A 14,855-nucleotide genomic window follows, 5' to 3' on the forward strand; every position below is an offset into this window, starting at 1 on the left:
TGACATAAATGGAAACACACAGTTATAGTTTTTTGCTCAAAATTATGTCTGTGCAACTCATGCTGATCAAGTGTCTATAGCAAGAGTTCATTACTTTTTAATTCCTGCCAAGTTTCCGTTCTATGAATATACCAAAATCTATGTCTCCATCAGCCTGTTGGTGGTCCAGATTGATTGTTTTTGTTTTGTTCTGTTTTTACAGGCAGAGTTAGACAGTGAGAGAGAGACAGAGAGAAAGGTCTTTTCCATTGGTTCACTCCTGAAATGGCCGCCACGGCCAGCGTGCTGCACTGATCCGAAGCCAGGAGCCAGGTGCTTCTCCTGGTCTCCCATGCGGGTGCAGGGCCCAAGCACTTGGGCCATCCTCCACTGCACTCCTGAGCCATAGCAGAGAGCTGGCCTGGAAGAGGGGCAACCGGGACAGAATCCGGTGCCCTAACCGGGACTAGAACCCGGGGTGCCAGCGCCACAGGCAGAGGATTAGCCAAGCGAGCCGCGGCGCCCACCAGATTGATTGTTTTTAAAGATTTATTTTTTATTTACTTGAAAGGCAGAGAAAAAGGAAAGAGAGAGAGAGAGAGACAGAGACAGAGAGAGGTCTTCCATCCACTGGTTCACTCCCCAGACGGCCACAAAGACCAGAGCTGAGCCAGTCTGGAGCCAGGAGCTTCTTCCAGGTCTCCCACATGGGTGCAGGGGCCCAAGCACTTGGGCCATCTTCCACTGCTTTCCCAGGCACATCAGCAGGGAACCGGATCAGAAGAGGAGCAGCTGTAACTCAACTGGTGCCCATATGGGATCCCAGCACTGTGGGCGGCAGCTTAACCTGTGCGCCACAACACAAGCCCCAGAGGGATTTTTAAAATAAAGTAGAAGCCGTTTCCCAGCTGCCCTCTGTCCACTCTGCCCTGTCTTGACACCTCCCAGGCCCGCAGGGCCCTGCACTCTCCTCTGCTTCCTCTTCACTGAGGAGCGTGGGGAAGCTCTGCCAGCCTCCCTGCCCTCACCTGCTCCATCCTGCACAGCCCCCCCTCCACCTGCCCCTCTTCCGAAGCCACACCCCCCTTTGGCCCTCCTGACTGAGTGCCTCCTGTGGCTAATTCTCCAGGGGTCCCCTCCGTCTCTCCTCTCCGGGGGGACCAGTCCTCCGCCACCTGATGAGAGTGGGGGCTCTCTAATGGAGTACCAGGAGCTGGGGCTTAGCAACAACAGGAATTTCCTTTTCCCTGGTCTGCGGCTGGAAGTCCCAGACCAAAGCACCTGCAGACCTGGAGCCAGTGAGGGCCCGGTTCTCGGTTCCTGGTGGCACCCTTCGCACTGCACCCTCATGTCGGAGGAAGGGCAAGGAGCCTCTCCGGCCTCTGCAGGCACTAAGCCTCGTCTCCTAGTGCGCCACTGCCTGACCAGCATCCCCTGGTGGTGGTGGTGGGGTCAACACCTGCATTTGGGCGAACACGATCAGCCCGACCCCCGTCTCTGCTTGCGTCCTTAGCATGGACGACCTTTAGTCTTTGCTAGGTGTCCCTTTTTTTATGATTTATTTAAAAGTCACATGGGTGCAGGGGCCCAAGGACTTGGGCCATCTTCTACTGCTTTCCCAGGCCATAGCAGAGAGCTGGATCAGAAGTGGAGCAGTGGGGTCTCGAACGAGCGTCCATACGGGATGCTGGTGCCTCAGGCCAGGGCATTAACCCGCTGCGCCACAGTGTCAGCCCCAATTTTTTTGTTCTAAGATTTATTTATTTGCAAGAGTTACACAGAGAGAAGAAGAGACACAGAGAGAGAGACAGAGAGAGAGAGAGAGAGACAGAGAGAGAGAGAAAGGTCTTCCATCTGTTGGTTCACTCTCTAACTGGCCGCAACAGCCAGAGCTGTACCAATCAGAAGCTAGGAGCCAGGAGCCTCCTCTGGGTCCCCCACACGGGTGCAGGGGCCCAAGGACCTGGGCCATCCTCTGCAATCGCAGAGAGCTGGATCAGAGGAGGAGCAGCCAGGACTCGAACTGGCCCCCATAAGGGATGCCAGTGCTGCAGGCGGAGGCTTAGCTCAGTACACCACAGGACCAGCCCAAGGCCCCCAGTTGTTGTTTTTTTTTTTTTAAGATTTATTTATTTGAAAGTCAGAGTCACACAGAGAGAGAGGGGAGAGGCAGAGAAAGAGAGAGAGAGAAAGAGAGGTCTTCCATCCACTAGTTCACTCCCCAGTTGGTCACAAAGACCAGAGCTGAGCCAGTCTGGAGCCAGGAGCTTCTTCCAGGTCACCCACATGGGTGCAGGGGCCCAAGGACTTGAGCCATCTTCCACTGCTTTCCCAGGCTACAGCAGAGAGCTGGACCAGAAGTGGAGCAGCCAGGAGTCGAACCAGTGCCCATATGGGATGCCAGCACTGCAGGCAGCAGCTTTACCCGCTTCGCCACAGCGCCGGCTCCAGGCCCCAATTTTTATGTGCGTGTTTATCATCTCTCCTTAAAGTCCTGCATTTCTGGAAGGCAAGACTCACACCGTGCTTTGGTTTGTTTTTAAAATATGTGTATGAAGCGCCAAATGTGTGGCTCATTACTGTGTAGCCATTAAGAGCTTCAGCACTTGCCATTAGAAGCAGCCAATTAAACAAACAGGAAACAGGAAAGCGCTGATGGGAAAGAAAATATGGGATCCCACGCGTGCCTCCTCCAGCAAACGGAAGCCGGAGAACCAGGCCACAGCTGGCAAGGTCATGGAACAAAAGGACTCTCAAAAAAGGACCGAAGGCCTCTGAAGGGATGTTTTTCCTTTTGGGGCAGAGAGAGGGAGAGGAAATCTTCCAGAGCTAAGGAGAGGGGTGTCCCCAGGGCCCAAGATGACCACCGAGCTCCCATGAGCAGCAGCAGCCTGGGTCGTGCTTGGTCATCAGAAAGCAGGCTGGGCAGCGCTGCTCAGCTCCCAGGCCAGAGGGTGCCCGGCACCACCGATGCTGCCTGGGCCACCCCACGTGCCCTGCAGGGGCTGATGGCCCAGGGAGCGGTGGGCAGGGCAGCGGGGGTCTCGCCCCGCCCCACGCCTGCCCCACGTGCAGTGCAGGGGTTGATGGCCCAGGGAGCGGTGGGCAGGGCAGTGGGGGTCTCGCCCCGCCCCACGTGCAGTGAAGGGGCTGAGCTGGCCCAGGGAGCAGTGGGCAGGCAGTGGGGGTCTCGCCTTGCCCCACGTACCCTGCAGGGGCTGATGGCCCAAGGAGAGGTGGGCGGGGGGGGGGGTCTCGCCCCGCCCCACATGCAGTGCAGGGGCTGAGCTGGCCCAGGGAGCGGTGGGTAGGCAGCGGGGGTCTCGCCCCGCCCCACACCTGCCCCACATGCAGTGCAGGGGCTGAGATGGCCCAGGGAGCGGTGGGCAGGGCAGTGGGGGTCTCGCCCCGCCCCACGCCTGCCCCACGTGCAGTGCAGGGGCTGAGCTGGCCCAGGGAGCGGTGGGCAGGCTGCGGGGGTCCCGCCCCGCCCCACACCTGCCCCACATGCAGTGCAGGGGCTGATGGCCCAGGGAGCGGTGGGCAGGGCGGGGAGGGGTGGTCTCGCCCCGCCCCACGCCTGCCCCACGTGCAGTGCAGGGGCTGAGCTGGCCCAGGGAGCGGTGGGCAGGGCGGGGGGGGGGTGGTCTCGCCCCGCCCCACGCCTGCCCCACGTGCAGTGCAGGGGCTGAGCTGGCCCAGGGAGCTGTGGGCAGGCAGCGGGGGTCTCGCCCCGCCCCACACCTGCCCCACATGCAGTGCAGGGGCTGATGGCCCAGGGAGCGGTGGGCAGGGCGGGGAGGGGTGGTCTCGCCCCGCCCCACGCCTGCCCCACGTGCAGTGCAGGGGCTGAGCTGGCCCAGGGAGCAGTGGGCAGGCAGTGGGGGTCTCGCCCCGCCCCACACCTGCCCCACATGCAGTGCAGGGGCTGATGGCCCAGGGAGCGGTGGGCAGGGCGGGGAGGGGTGGTCTCGCCCCGCCCCACGCCTGCCCCACGTGCAGTGCAGGGGCTGAGCTGGCCCAGGGAGCGGTGGGCAGGGCGGGGGGGGGGGGTGGTCTCGCCCCGCCCCACGCCTGCCCCACGTGCAGTGCAGGGGCTGAGCTGGCCCAGGGAGCGGTGGGCAGGCAGTGGGGGTCTCGCCCCGCCCCACACCTGCCCCACATGCAGTGCAGGGGCTGATGGCCCAGGGAGCGGTGGGCAGGGCCGGGGGGGAGGGTCTCGCCCAAGACCACACACACCAGTGACCATGTAGCATCTCCATGGGGCTTCCCTGTGCTGGGACCGGGCCCTTTATAGAAGCAGGCAGGATGGAGGCAGGTGTAGTGGAGGAGGCGGCTTGGAGGTGGCTTACTGTGGAATTTCCCACGAATCCATTGGGAATCAGCAAGCAGGGTAAGGGTCTGAATACGCTGAATTAGAACCCAAAAAGCTTGAGCCTGCACCCCCGCGTTTTGGGCTGGCATTGCAAACAGCGAGGTCCTTCTCGGCTTTCTGTGAAGACCTTTAATCTGGGGTGGAGGCCTGGGCGGGGCTGGAACTGGAGAGGGCAGCAAACCCTCTCTGTGCAGCTCCGGGAGCGGGGAGGACGGACGGAGCTGCTGGGAGGTCCTGCGGCTGCGCTAGGTCGGAAGCACCTGCTCCATCTCACTGAGGCTTAGGTACAGGTAAATCAGAAGGCAGCTCCAGATGCCAAGGGTGAAAAAGGTGCCCAGGCCTGGCGTGGATGTTTTCTGGTGGGTGGGGAGAAAGGCGGGAGGCTGAGGTCAAGGTCGGGTCAGCGGTGGTGGTGCCCCCGCCCCGCCGCCGGGGCCCCCGCCCCGGGCAGCAGCCTTAGGCTCCTTCCTGATGCCAAGGCCTCTTCTGACGCACACGGTCCTATGCCCTACACACCCACAGGGAGGGGGCAGTAACACTCCCGCTGGGGTCACAAGGCACCCGGTTGAGGCCCAGCTCTTCTCGGCTGGATCTACCTACCCCTGATTGTGGTTGGTCTTTAGGGCACACAACAGACATCCCTCCTGCAGAGGACAGAAATGGCACAAGGAAGAAAAATCGTTTTTCCCCCGGTCCAAGATGGCCAGCCTGCTGGGCACCTCATCAGGCCTTGCCATACGAGAGGACGGACAACTCTGGGGCTTGGGAGCGGGCACGGCCAGGGTCAAGTCCTACATGGTCATGGCTTAGGAAGAGCCACAGGCCTGCAAGGCAACGCAGGTAAGAGAGGGCTCCAGGCTGGGGGTGGTGGGTGGGGAGGTGAGGCGGCATCCCGGGTGGCATCCCAAGGCCAGCAGCGGTGATGGCAGCCCTTGACAGCGAGAGCTCTGGGCAGCCGGAAGGGACCGGGAGACGGGGCGGAGTGCGGGGCTGTGGCTGGCCGGGGCTCCACTTACACAGCAGCTCCTACACTGGTGGGGGGAAGTCAGCAGATCCTTCTTTGGTTTCTGGGGTGCTGTGGTCTTGTGGAGGGCCAGCGATGTTCCATCGGCTCCTTCGGGTTTCTTGAGCCGGAGCTGGGGGTCTGCGTCACTCTTTCCCACCAGCCTGGCGTCTAGCTGCTCCTTGAGTCCTCGTCGAAGGGGACTGGGGGGCCGGGGAGGGGCAGAGAGTGGGGGAGACCATTTCCACCTGCACGACGGTGGCCGAGGGAGACCTCAACTCCAAGCCACAGGGGCGGGAGGAGCCAGGACAGCTCCATGAACAGCCCGGGCATCCTGTGAACCCTGGCATCCTGTGAACCCGGGCATCCTGTGAACAGCCCGGGCATCCTGCGGGGGGTGGGAGTGCCAGGTGGGGGAGACACTCACAGCTTGTTGCTCTTCTGGATGTTTATCAAAATGTCCATCTTCTCATCCATATCTTTCTGCATCTCCTTCGAGAGACAGTTCGAAACTAGAATCTTCCTACCGAACAGCTTTCAAAGTTTTTATTTATATATTTATGCATTTGAAAGGCCAAGAGACAAGGGAGAGAGAGAGCATCCAACTGCTGAGAGAGAGAGAGATCTTCCAACTGCTGGTTCCATCCCCAAAGGCCTGCAACAGCCCGTGCTGGGCCAGGCAGAAGCCAGGAGCCCAGAATGCAATCTGGGTCTCCCACATGGGCGGCAGGGACCCACGTACTTGAGCCATCACTGCTGCCTCCCAGGGTGAACATTAGCAGGAAGCTGGGATCAGAAGCCAAGTCAGGACTTGAACCCAGGCCCTCTCGTATGGAATGCGGGCATCCCAAGCGACATCTTCTCTCCTGCATCAAATGCCCACCCTTTGAAGGGCTCTTGAAACTCCTTTCGCTCACCTCTCTCTGCAAACCACTCTGCATCTCACTTCCCTAGAATCCTCGCTCGGCTAGGGTGAGGTCACATGTGGGATGAAACCCACAAATTTCCTTGATTAGAGGCCTACAAAATGGCAGAACCATGAAAACACATCTTGTAACCCAACGACACTCTGACCCCAGGATTTTGACCCCTGCCAACTACCCAGGTCCTATGTCTGCGATGGCTCCATCTTTAACCCAATGCCTGTCCGAAATGGTCAACACAGAACAGAACCAACAGTAGCTCAAGTGGCACACGACATTGACCATACACTAAGAACTGAAAGATTCATAAAATCTTGGTAAAATTTAGATCTCTAAAATTTGACCTAGGAAAATTGTATAGAAATAGCAGGCATGAAAAAAAAAAATTCTAGGACAGCACAAGCTGTCACTCACCCTTCTTATTCTGGAACAGAAAAGATGTGACCGAATCATTGCAGGGTAGAAAGGAACATAATTTACTCCAATGAACATTTTTATAAAAAAGCAAAGAGGTGGGGCCGGTTTCTGGGGCAACAGGTTAGGCTGCCATATGCAATGCTGGCATCCCATATCAGAGTGCAGGTTTGAGTCCTAGACGCTCTGCTTCTGATCCAGCTCCCTGCTAATGCCCCGGAAAGCAGAGGAAGATGGCCCAAGTGCCTGGGTCTCTGTCACCATGTAGGAACCCCAGGTGGAGTGCCTGGCTCAACAGCAGATGGAAAATCTTCCTCTGTCTCTCTGTGACTCTGCCTTTCAAATAAATAAATAAACCTTAAAAAAAGAAAGTTAAAAATTTGTTAACAGTTTAATTGATTTGCTATAGAAATCTGATCAAGGAAATTATCCTGTATGATTAGAAATGGTTTAGGAAAATATCTTCTTAAAAAGCATTTTTAAATGTTAGTATTGGGGCCGGTGCCATGGCGCAAGTTAATCCTCTGAAGTGCTTGGGCCCCTGCACCGCATGGGAGACCGGGAAGAAGCACCTGGCTCCTGGCTTCGGATTGGCACAGCTCTGGCCATTGTGGCCATTTGGGGGAGTGAACCAACGGAAGGAAGACCTTCCTCTCTGTCTCTCCCTCTCAATGTCTATAACTCTACCTCTCAAATTAAAAAAAAAAAAAGTACAAAAAAATTTTTTAAAATTTCCATTTATTTGTTTGAGTGACAGAGAAAGAGAGTTGAGTTCACTCCCCAAATGCCTGCAACAGCCAGGACTAGGCCAGGCCAAAGCCAGGAGCAGGAACTCCATTCAGGCCTCCCAGTGGATGGCAGGGGCCCAGGTACTTGGACCTTGTTCTCTGCCTCCCAGGTACATTTGCAGGGAGCTGGATGGGACGTGGAGGTGGGACTCTGGTGGGCATCCCACGTGGCAGCTTAACCTGCTGTGCCTCAGCGCCTGCCCAGTACGCATTTTGAATAAAAATAGCTGTATTCATAGAATCAAAATAACCTAATGTCTCCTAGGCTGAAAACATCAAGGTCAACATGCCCCATCTTCTCGCACATCTCACTGTCACTTCCGGCTCAGCCTCCCCTCTGAGCCGGCTCTGTTTCCCAGCGCTCCTGGTCAGCGGCACGCCTTCGGGTCATCATCCACACTGGAACGTGGCGTCTCACGGAGGCTGCCTGCACTCCATATTCAGCCGCTCGCCGAGGGCGGCTGCTGTCCTTCCGGGGCGTCTGTCCTCCTTTTCCCGCACCTGCTTAAGCTCTTTTCACCTTGAGAGCGCTCAGCCTCCTGTCTGGTTTCCTCACTGCCAGCCGGTGCTCACCCGCTCCCTGGCTAACAGCTGCGCAGCGCGCTTTCGCAAGTGCTGCTCGCAGCCTGTTTGTGGATGCAGGGTCTCGAGGGGCCTCTTCCTCTACAGAACCGAGCCTCAGCTCGCCTGCCGTCTCAGACGCCTGCATTCCCCGCTGCCTTTGTGCCCATCAATTGTGTTCCTCACAGTTCCCCAAGCGGTCCCACTCCACGGCTGATCTCCCTGCTGACTGCACAACACAACACATCCATCCTGTTTTCTGCTGGGCTCTGCTGTCCCTGGCCTGAAATAGCCTCCTTTGTTCCTCTCTGGAGAGCTACCTCTGACAAAACCCCTATGCTGTGTGCATTTTAACACAGAATAATGCAAGCCCTCTGGAGAAAGTTTAGGTGATACATAAGAATATGGGAAAATTAAGCGTCTCACCCAGAAATAACTGCTACCAACCCTTTTGGTATATTTTTCTTGAGTCTTTTTTTCTATGCATTTACTTACTCGTTTTTTTTTAAAAAAAAAAAAAAACCTAGGAGCTGGTGCTATAGCGTAGTGGGTAAAGCTGCCGCCTGCAGTGCCTGCATACCGTATGGGTGCCAGTTCAAGTCCTAGCTGCTCCACTTCCAATCCAGCTCCCTGCTGGTGTGCCTAGGAAAGCAGTGGATGATGGCTCAAGTCCTTGGACCCCTGCACCTACATGGGATACCCGGATGAAGCTCCTGGCTCCTAGCTTGACTTCTGAGAAGTGGACTTGGTAAGCGAGGAATCTAGGATACGTTTCACACCAGTTGTCTAGTGGCATCCCAGTTTTGTACAGATTTGCACTCTGTTCAGAATAGCATTCCCTGTTCTCCAAGTGTCATAAATTAAAATTTGCTTATTTCAATGCAACAATGATCTATTATTCATTTACATGCATTGGATTGTCCAGGAGGTAGAAACTTTCAAATATGTTTAGTTGTACTCTGTTCCGTGGGCTGTTTGTTCATGCCCTTGTCTGTTTTCCTGTCTGATTCTTGTTAATTTGTGTGAACACTGTGTGTTATAGATAAAAACCTTTCGTCTATGCATATCAAACTTGGGGCACAAATATTTCCCCCAAACTGGTGTTTGTTTTGTAATTCTGCCTATGGCGCTTTTCTGTCATAATTTCTTTTTTTTTATATAGTTGGGGGGTCTTGTGGTCCAGTTTGTCGAGATGCTTGGGATGCCTGCATCTCATATCCCAGTGCTGAGTTCGAGTCCTGGCTGGTGCTTGTTCCATCCAGCTCCCTGCTAATGTGCCTGGGAAAGCAGGGGAAGATGGCTAAGTCCTTGGGCCCCTGCTCCCCACAGGGGGACCCGGCTGGAGCTCCTGGCTCTCGGCTTCAATCTGGCCCACCCCTGGCTTTTGCAAGCACGTGGGGAGTGAACCAGCAGACGGATGATCTCTGCCCCTCTCTCTGTCATTCTGCCTTTCAAATAAATCTTTTTTAAAATGTCAATCAATATTTCCTTTGTATTTGTATTCAAAACATCCAGTTATGCATTTGCTTGTTGATTTTGTTGGTTTTCGGTATTTAAATTCACTTTACAGAATATTTCACTTGGCAGTGTTAACACAGTTTTTCCATCATGTAGTCAAGCGATATTCTTATATTATTATGTAATCCTCTCTCCTTTATTGGGCCAGCGCTGTGGTGTAGCAGCCTAAGCCTCCGCCTGCAGCTCTAGCATCCCACATGGGCGCCAGTTCGTGTGTGTCCCTGCCTGCTCCACCTCTGATCCAGCTCTCTACCTATGGCCTGGGAAAGCGGTGGGAGATGGCCCAAGTCCTTGGGCCCCTGCACCCGTGTGGGAGACCTGAAAGAAGCCCTGGCTCCTGGCTTCGGATCCGCCCAGCTCTGGCCGTTGCAGCCATTTGGGGAGTGAACCAGTGGATAGAAGATCTTTCTCTTTGTCTCTCTCTCTCTCTCTGTCTGTAACTCTCTCAAATAAAAAGCTCTTTTAAAATCTCCTTTATTATATTTCAAATTGTATAGGTCTATGAGTCCCCACCTTGAGTGGCATTGGAATTGCTTGGACCTCATCTCCAAAGTTTCCGACGTAACTGTTACAGGGCGCAGCCCGGGTGTAGGGGCTCAAATCACTCGGAGTGACTCCAACACGCAGAGGGGCAGTCACTCTTCCGCAGTGTGCAGGGCCTGGTTTCTACCCAAGGGCAACACCAGAGTCCTCGGGGAGTTTCGGACTCTCTGCCCCTCCCTGGAGGTCCCCGTTCCTTCTCTCTGGGCGGGAGTCTGGGTACATGGATTGATCAGACCCTCACAGGTGGCAGAGGGGCTGAGGGTCCCCCACTGCCTTCACTTATCTGTTTATCCCTGGGCTAGGCAGCCATGACTTCATTACGGGTTTTGATGCCTGGTAAGTCTAGTGCCCCCTTACAGCTCTTGAAAACTTTGCAGGAATAATTGCTTTCGCCTGATGCTGTGCCTGCATCACTGGTTCTACCTTTCTCCTGGGGAACCTGACCAAACTACGAGGCCTTAAGCCCCATCTGACCATGCGTCTGGGTGCTGCTGACTTTCTCTTAGCATTCTGGGCGACACCAGGGTCTTTGAGCCACTGTTTTAGAATCTAGATGATTCTGCTGATTGTTTTTGGTGATTTTTCCCCAGTTAAAGGGACGCTCGGAGGATTCGGTTAGGTTTACGCTGCGCTTCTCCCGCAGGCTGAACCTAAGACTCATTTTCTGACTAAGGAGCTCCGGCGGGTCCAGCGCGCACCCACGGCTCGCAACTCTAAATTCGCAATTAACGGGCAGTGGACAGCTCAGCTTGGGATTGCTCCTGGCCAGACTCGTGCTCCCCCTCGAGTGTGCGCACCAGGAGGGGTGGGTTTGGTGTCTTGGCTTCCAGCACGCCAGCCTATCATGGGAGGCACGCAGTGAACGCTCACCTTCATAATTTCCACGAATTCATGAAGTTTATCAAAGTCCTTGTCCATTATGTCCTTTATCTAGGGAGAAAGCAGGGCACAGAACAGTCACTGTGGCGTCTTAGGGACACTGCGAGCAAACGGACAGTCACTGTGGCGTCTTAGGGGATGCCGCGAGCAAAAGGACAGTCTGTCCATACCCACGTCCAAGTCAGCCCCTCCGTGGACTGTGTCGCCCCAACCTGGGACTCCGGCCTCCCACGGGTGAGCCGTCGCTCCCGCCCGGCCAGGCTCCAGGGCTCTGGGCCTGCCTTTGCTGCCCCTCGCTGTTCTGAGTTAGTGGGTGCTGCGCCACCCCTTTTGGTCCCCGGTACCTGTTTTATCTCCTCCATTTTCTCCTTCAGTTCTTCCCTCACCTCCCTGAGCTCATTCTGCGGAGGTGAACGGGGAAGGGGAAGTGTGAGGGCCCCTCCTGGGCGGTGCTGGGGCAGGGGGAGACTCGCGCTGGGGAGAGAGGGGATGGGGTGGGACCACGGGATCCCGTGCTGCCATCGGAGTGCGTGGGGCAGGGGCTGGCCTGCCCCAGCCAGGCCTGCCAGACCCTAATCCCAGGGAGGAATGGGGAGACCCCAGGGAGGGCCGTCCTCAGACATGCCAGTGTCCCCAAGGCAGAGGCTGGAGAGAGAGCAGAGAGGTAGCGGTGGGGGCGCCGTGGGACCCGGCATCTGCCCAGCAGTAAGGCTTGCATTTGCTTTAGTGGCTCAGCGGATGAGAGGAGACTGAGGGCCACCGCTTAGTGCTTGCTGTGGGTTCCCCGATGTGGACCGTTGTATCGCGCAGATGTGAGAGAATGGCCTTGATTTCAGAAACCTTACCCTCCTATGGTCCAGAAATACATGCACACATGAGGGCAATTCCAAGAGATCATAGAAAAAGATAAGTTCTGGGGGCTGGCGTTCAGCCTAGCGGTTCAGACGCCCGTGTCCTACTCGGAGTTCCATCCCTGGCTCCGCGGCTGACCCCAGCTTCCTGCTGCTGGGCACCCTGGGAGGCAGTGGGTGATGGCTCAAGTGCTCGGGCCCCTGCCGTCCACATGAGAGACCCAGACTGGGCTCTGGGCTCCTGGCTTCCGCCTGGCCCAGCCCCTGCTGTTGCGGACATTTGAGAGAGCCAGCAAATAGGGATTCTGTGTCTCTGACTCTCAAATTATATACAGATATATTTGCATATGTATACATATATGTAAGTTCTTATTTTTATGTAAAAAACTTTTGAAATGCATGCATTTTTTCAAAATACGCTTTCCGTAAACTTTGGCAGACCCTATGTATATTTTATATGTAAATATATGTATGTTTCTATAGATTTTTTCCTTGTCATTAGTCCCTGAACAATGTAGTGTCGCAGCCACTCCGGAGGCACTGATGTGTGAGGGATCATGGGTAATGCCGAGATGATGGGGAGCGTGTGGGGGGCTGGGAGGAGACCCCACACAAAGGCTGTGCTGTTCTTTGAGGGACCTGGGCATGTGTCCACATGCAGCCCTGGAACCAGCCCCCCACAGACTCCTAGTTACCCTCCCCCAAGATGTAGACGGAGGAGGGGAGAGGAAAGGAGACAGCGGTGGTGCAATAGCGACACTGGGGCCCCACTGCCCAGGGTCACTCGCCCACCTTCAGCTCCCGTGTCACGCCTGTCTTGGCAAACGGCCCCTCCTGCTTCACTCCTTTGTAATTGTAGGTCTGCAGGTGCAAACAGTCACAGAATATTGGGGACTGCAGGTGGCAGGTTGGGATCGCAGAGGCGGGAGGGGAGCACCGAGTCGCCATCCCTCCCCGAGGGCCGGGGGATGGAGGTGAACATTGAGGGCCTGCCTGTGCGGGGGGACCCATCCTGCCCCTCCCACCGGGCAGGTCTCGGCTCATTCGGCCCCTTGAAGAGCCAGGTTCACAGCCGCCGAGGGCCTCTGTGCCTGCTACTTCCCTTGCCTGGAAGTCCCGCCTCGGCCTTGGCCTGGCCAGCTCTCAGCTCCAGTGAGGTCCTCGCTCAGCCACCCAGCCACGCCTCCCCAGTGGGATTCTTGCGTGGCAGGCCACAATACCCAGTTCTCTTGGCCTAGTCATATCTTATCGGTTACTGGCGTGAGATGCCGCTAGAGCCAAGAGAGCTGGCTCTCTCCCTGCGTCCCTCAGCACCTGGGACAGGTCTTGGCCACCAGGAACAGCGAATGACCCCTGACTCCAAGTCACCTCCCCACGGATCTCAGGCCTGGCTGCTGGCATGGCCTCAGAAAAGCTTCTTATTTTGGTCGGCTCTGGTTTCAATTCTAGGCAAACTGCCTTGTAGTTCTTGCTCTGTGGAGAGAGGAGGCTAGGATTCAGCTGGTCCGTGTCAGGTGGGGCGGACGCAGGGAGTCGGCAGTGGACCCCACCCAACCCGGGCCCTGGCCAGGTGCGCTGGCTCACGTGACCCAGGACTGCGCCAGTCTCGTCCCAGAGTCCTCTACTCGCGAGCAAGGGCCTGCCTGTTCAGCACACGGCCTGCTCCCTGCTGGAGGTGCCCGGGTGCGCACGGCACTTCAAGGAGGAGCCCAGGCTGTGTGTAGCCGAGATGCACTTCTCATCTCAGCCGCCCCCTTTACCACCTGGCAGGTTACTTAGCCCTCTGAGCCTCGATTTCCTCATTTGTAAAATGGGCCGATGAGTGGATTCCTCTAGGAAGGGTGCCTGGAGCCCTCGAGCTGCTGGTTAGATGTGGGCCTGGTGCAGGCGTGGGGGGATGGGACAGTGCTCCTTGTCCCCAGAGGCAGCCAGCCAAGGCCTCTTTCCTTCCCTTCCCAAGGCCAGGGAGTCCCACACCCACAGCAGGCAGAGGCCCCCCTGTGCTCAGAGCAGGGGAGAGAAGCCGAGGGTCCCCGGCAGCAGCTTCCGCATCCCCCCGCCCCAGCGCCGCACAGTGGGAGCACAAGGAGGCCCCGCAGTGCCCAGCCATGGTCCTCCTTTACCGGGCTTGTTTTCTTCAGTTCTGCCCTCTTGGCCGCCATGATGGAGGAGGCCAGCGTGTTCTTCAACTTCCCCGACCTCCCCACAAGGGCCCCGGGCCAGGCCACTGTCCTATGCAACTTACAGGCCCAGGTGAGGGCAGGCTGACCGCCTCTTTATGCACGGAACAGCTGAGGTCACAATGGCCAGGACCCGCATCTGGCCCAGGTGCCGTGGCCACTGGACCGAGGGGCTGGGCTGGGCAGTGAAGTCACGAGGGCCCCTCCCGTGGGGAGCAGGCGCTTGCCTGGGAGGTCTGCCTGGCTGGGGGCCGTGGCCCTCACCGCTGAGGTTGTCACCGCTAGGACACAAGGCCAGCTTGGGAGAATCAGGGTTCTTCCTGCCGCAGGACTGACCGCCTGCCGAGGCCGGCCACTTCCCCTCCCTCCCTCAAGGCCTGTGCTGCGCTCCCTCCCTCTCGCCTGTCGTGCCCAGGCTCAGTGTAGGCTCACACACACACACACACACACCCGCCATTCCTCTATGCTGCTGTGTGGGGGTGTGGCACATCTGTCTCTAGGGGAGGTGATGCCTTTCTTTTTAAAAAAGATTTCTTTATTTATTTGAAAGGGGGAATGTTTGGGGAAAGAGAGAGAGAGAGAGAGACAGAGAGAGAGAGAGAGAGAGAGAGAGAGGCAGAGAGAGAGCGCAAGATCTTTATCCGCTGGTTCACTCCCCAAATGGTTACAAAAGCCAGGGCTGGACCAGGCCAAAGCCAGGAGCGAGGAGCCTCTTCCAGGGGCCCAAGCACTGAGTCCATCTTCTGCTGCCTTCTCAGGTGTATTAGGGAACTGGATCATCAGGGGAGCAGCCGGGACTCGAACCAGTGCCCCGATGGGATATTGGCAGTGCAAGCGGCAG

At 56.8% G+C, this 14,855-nt stretch overlaps 1 protein-coding gene across 1 annotated transcript; it reads right to left on the reverse strand.

Annotated features, from left to right (window-relative positions):
* Window positions 1–4,950: 4,950 nt before the first annotated feature.
* On the reverse strand, window positions 4,951–13,996 carry TEX35 (testis expressed 35). The gene is made up of 8 exons (XM_062193835.1): window positions 13,958–13,996; window positions 13,259–13,307; window positions 12,627–12,697; window positions 11,328–11,384; window positions 10,975–11,034; window positions 5,785–5,849; window positions 5,371–5,560; window positions 4,951–4,998 (listed from the first exon to the last, which is right to left on the reverse strand). The coding sequence occupies exons 1-8, from the start codon at window positions 13,994–13,996 to the stop codon at window positions 4,951–4,953; spliced, it is 579 nt and encodes a 192-aa protein (XP_062049819.1).
* Window positions 13,997–14,855: the final 859 nt, after the last annotated feature.

This window comes from Lepus europaeus, chromosome 5, assembly GCF_033115175.1.
Source record: "Lepus europaeus isolate LE1 chromosome 5, mLepTim1.pri, whole genome shotgun sequence".
NCBI lineage: Eukaryota > Metazoa > Chordata > Mammalia > Lagomorpha > Leporidae > Lepus > Lepus europaeus.

Coding starts and splice junctions, on each gene's coding strand:
- TEX35 (XM_062193835.1), bottom strand. CDS start 13,996: ATGGCGGCCAAGAGGGCAGAACTGAAGAAAACAAGCCCG. Junction 12,698..13,258: donor ATTGAAACCAGAGCCGACCA/AAATAAGAAGCT, acceptor GTTTGCACCTGC/AGACCTACAATTACAAAGGA. Junction 4,999..5,370: donor ACCAGTGTAGGAGCTGCTGT/GTAAGTGGAGCC, acceptor TGTCCTCTGCAG/GAGGGATGTCTGTTGTGTGC.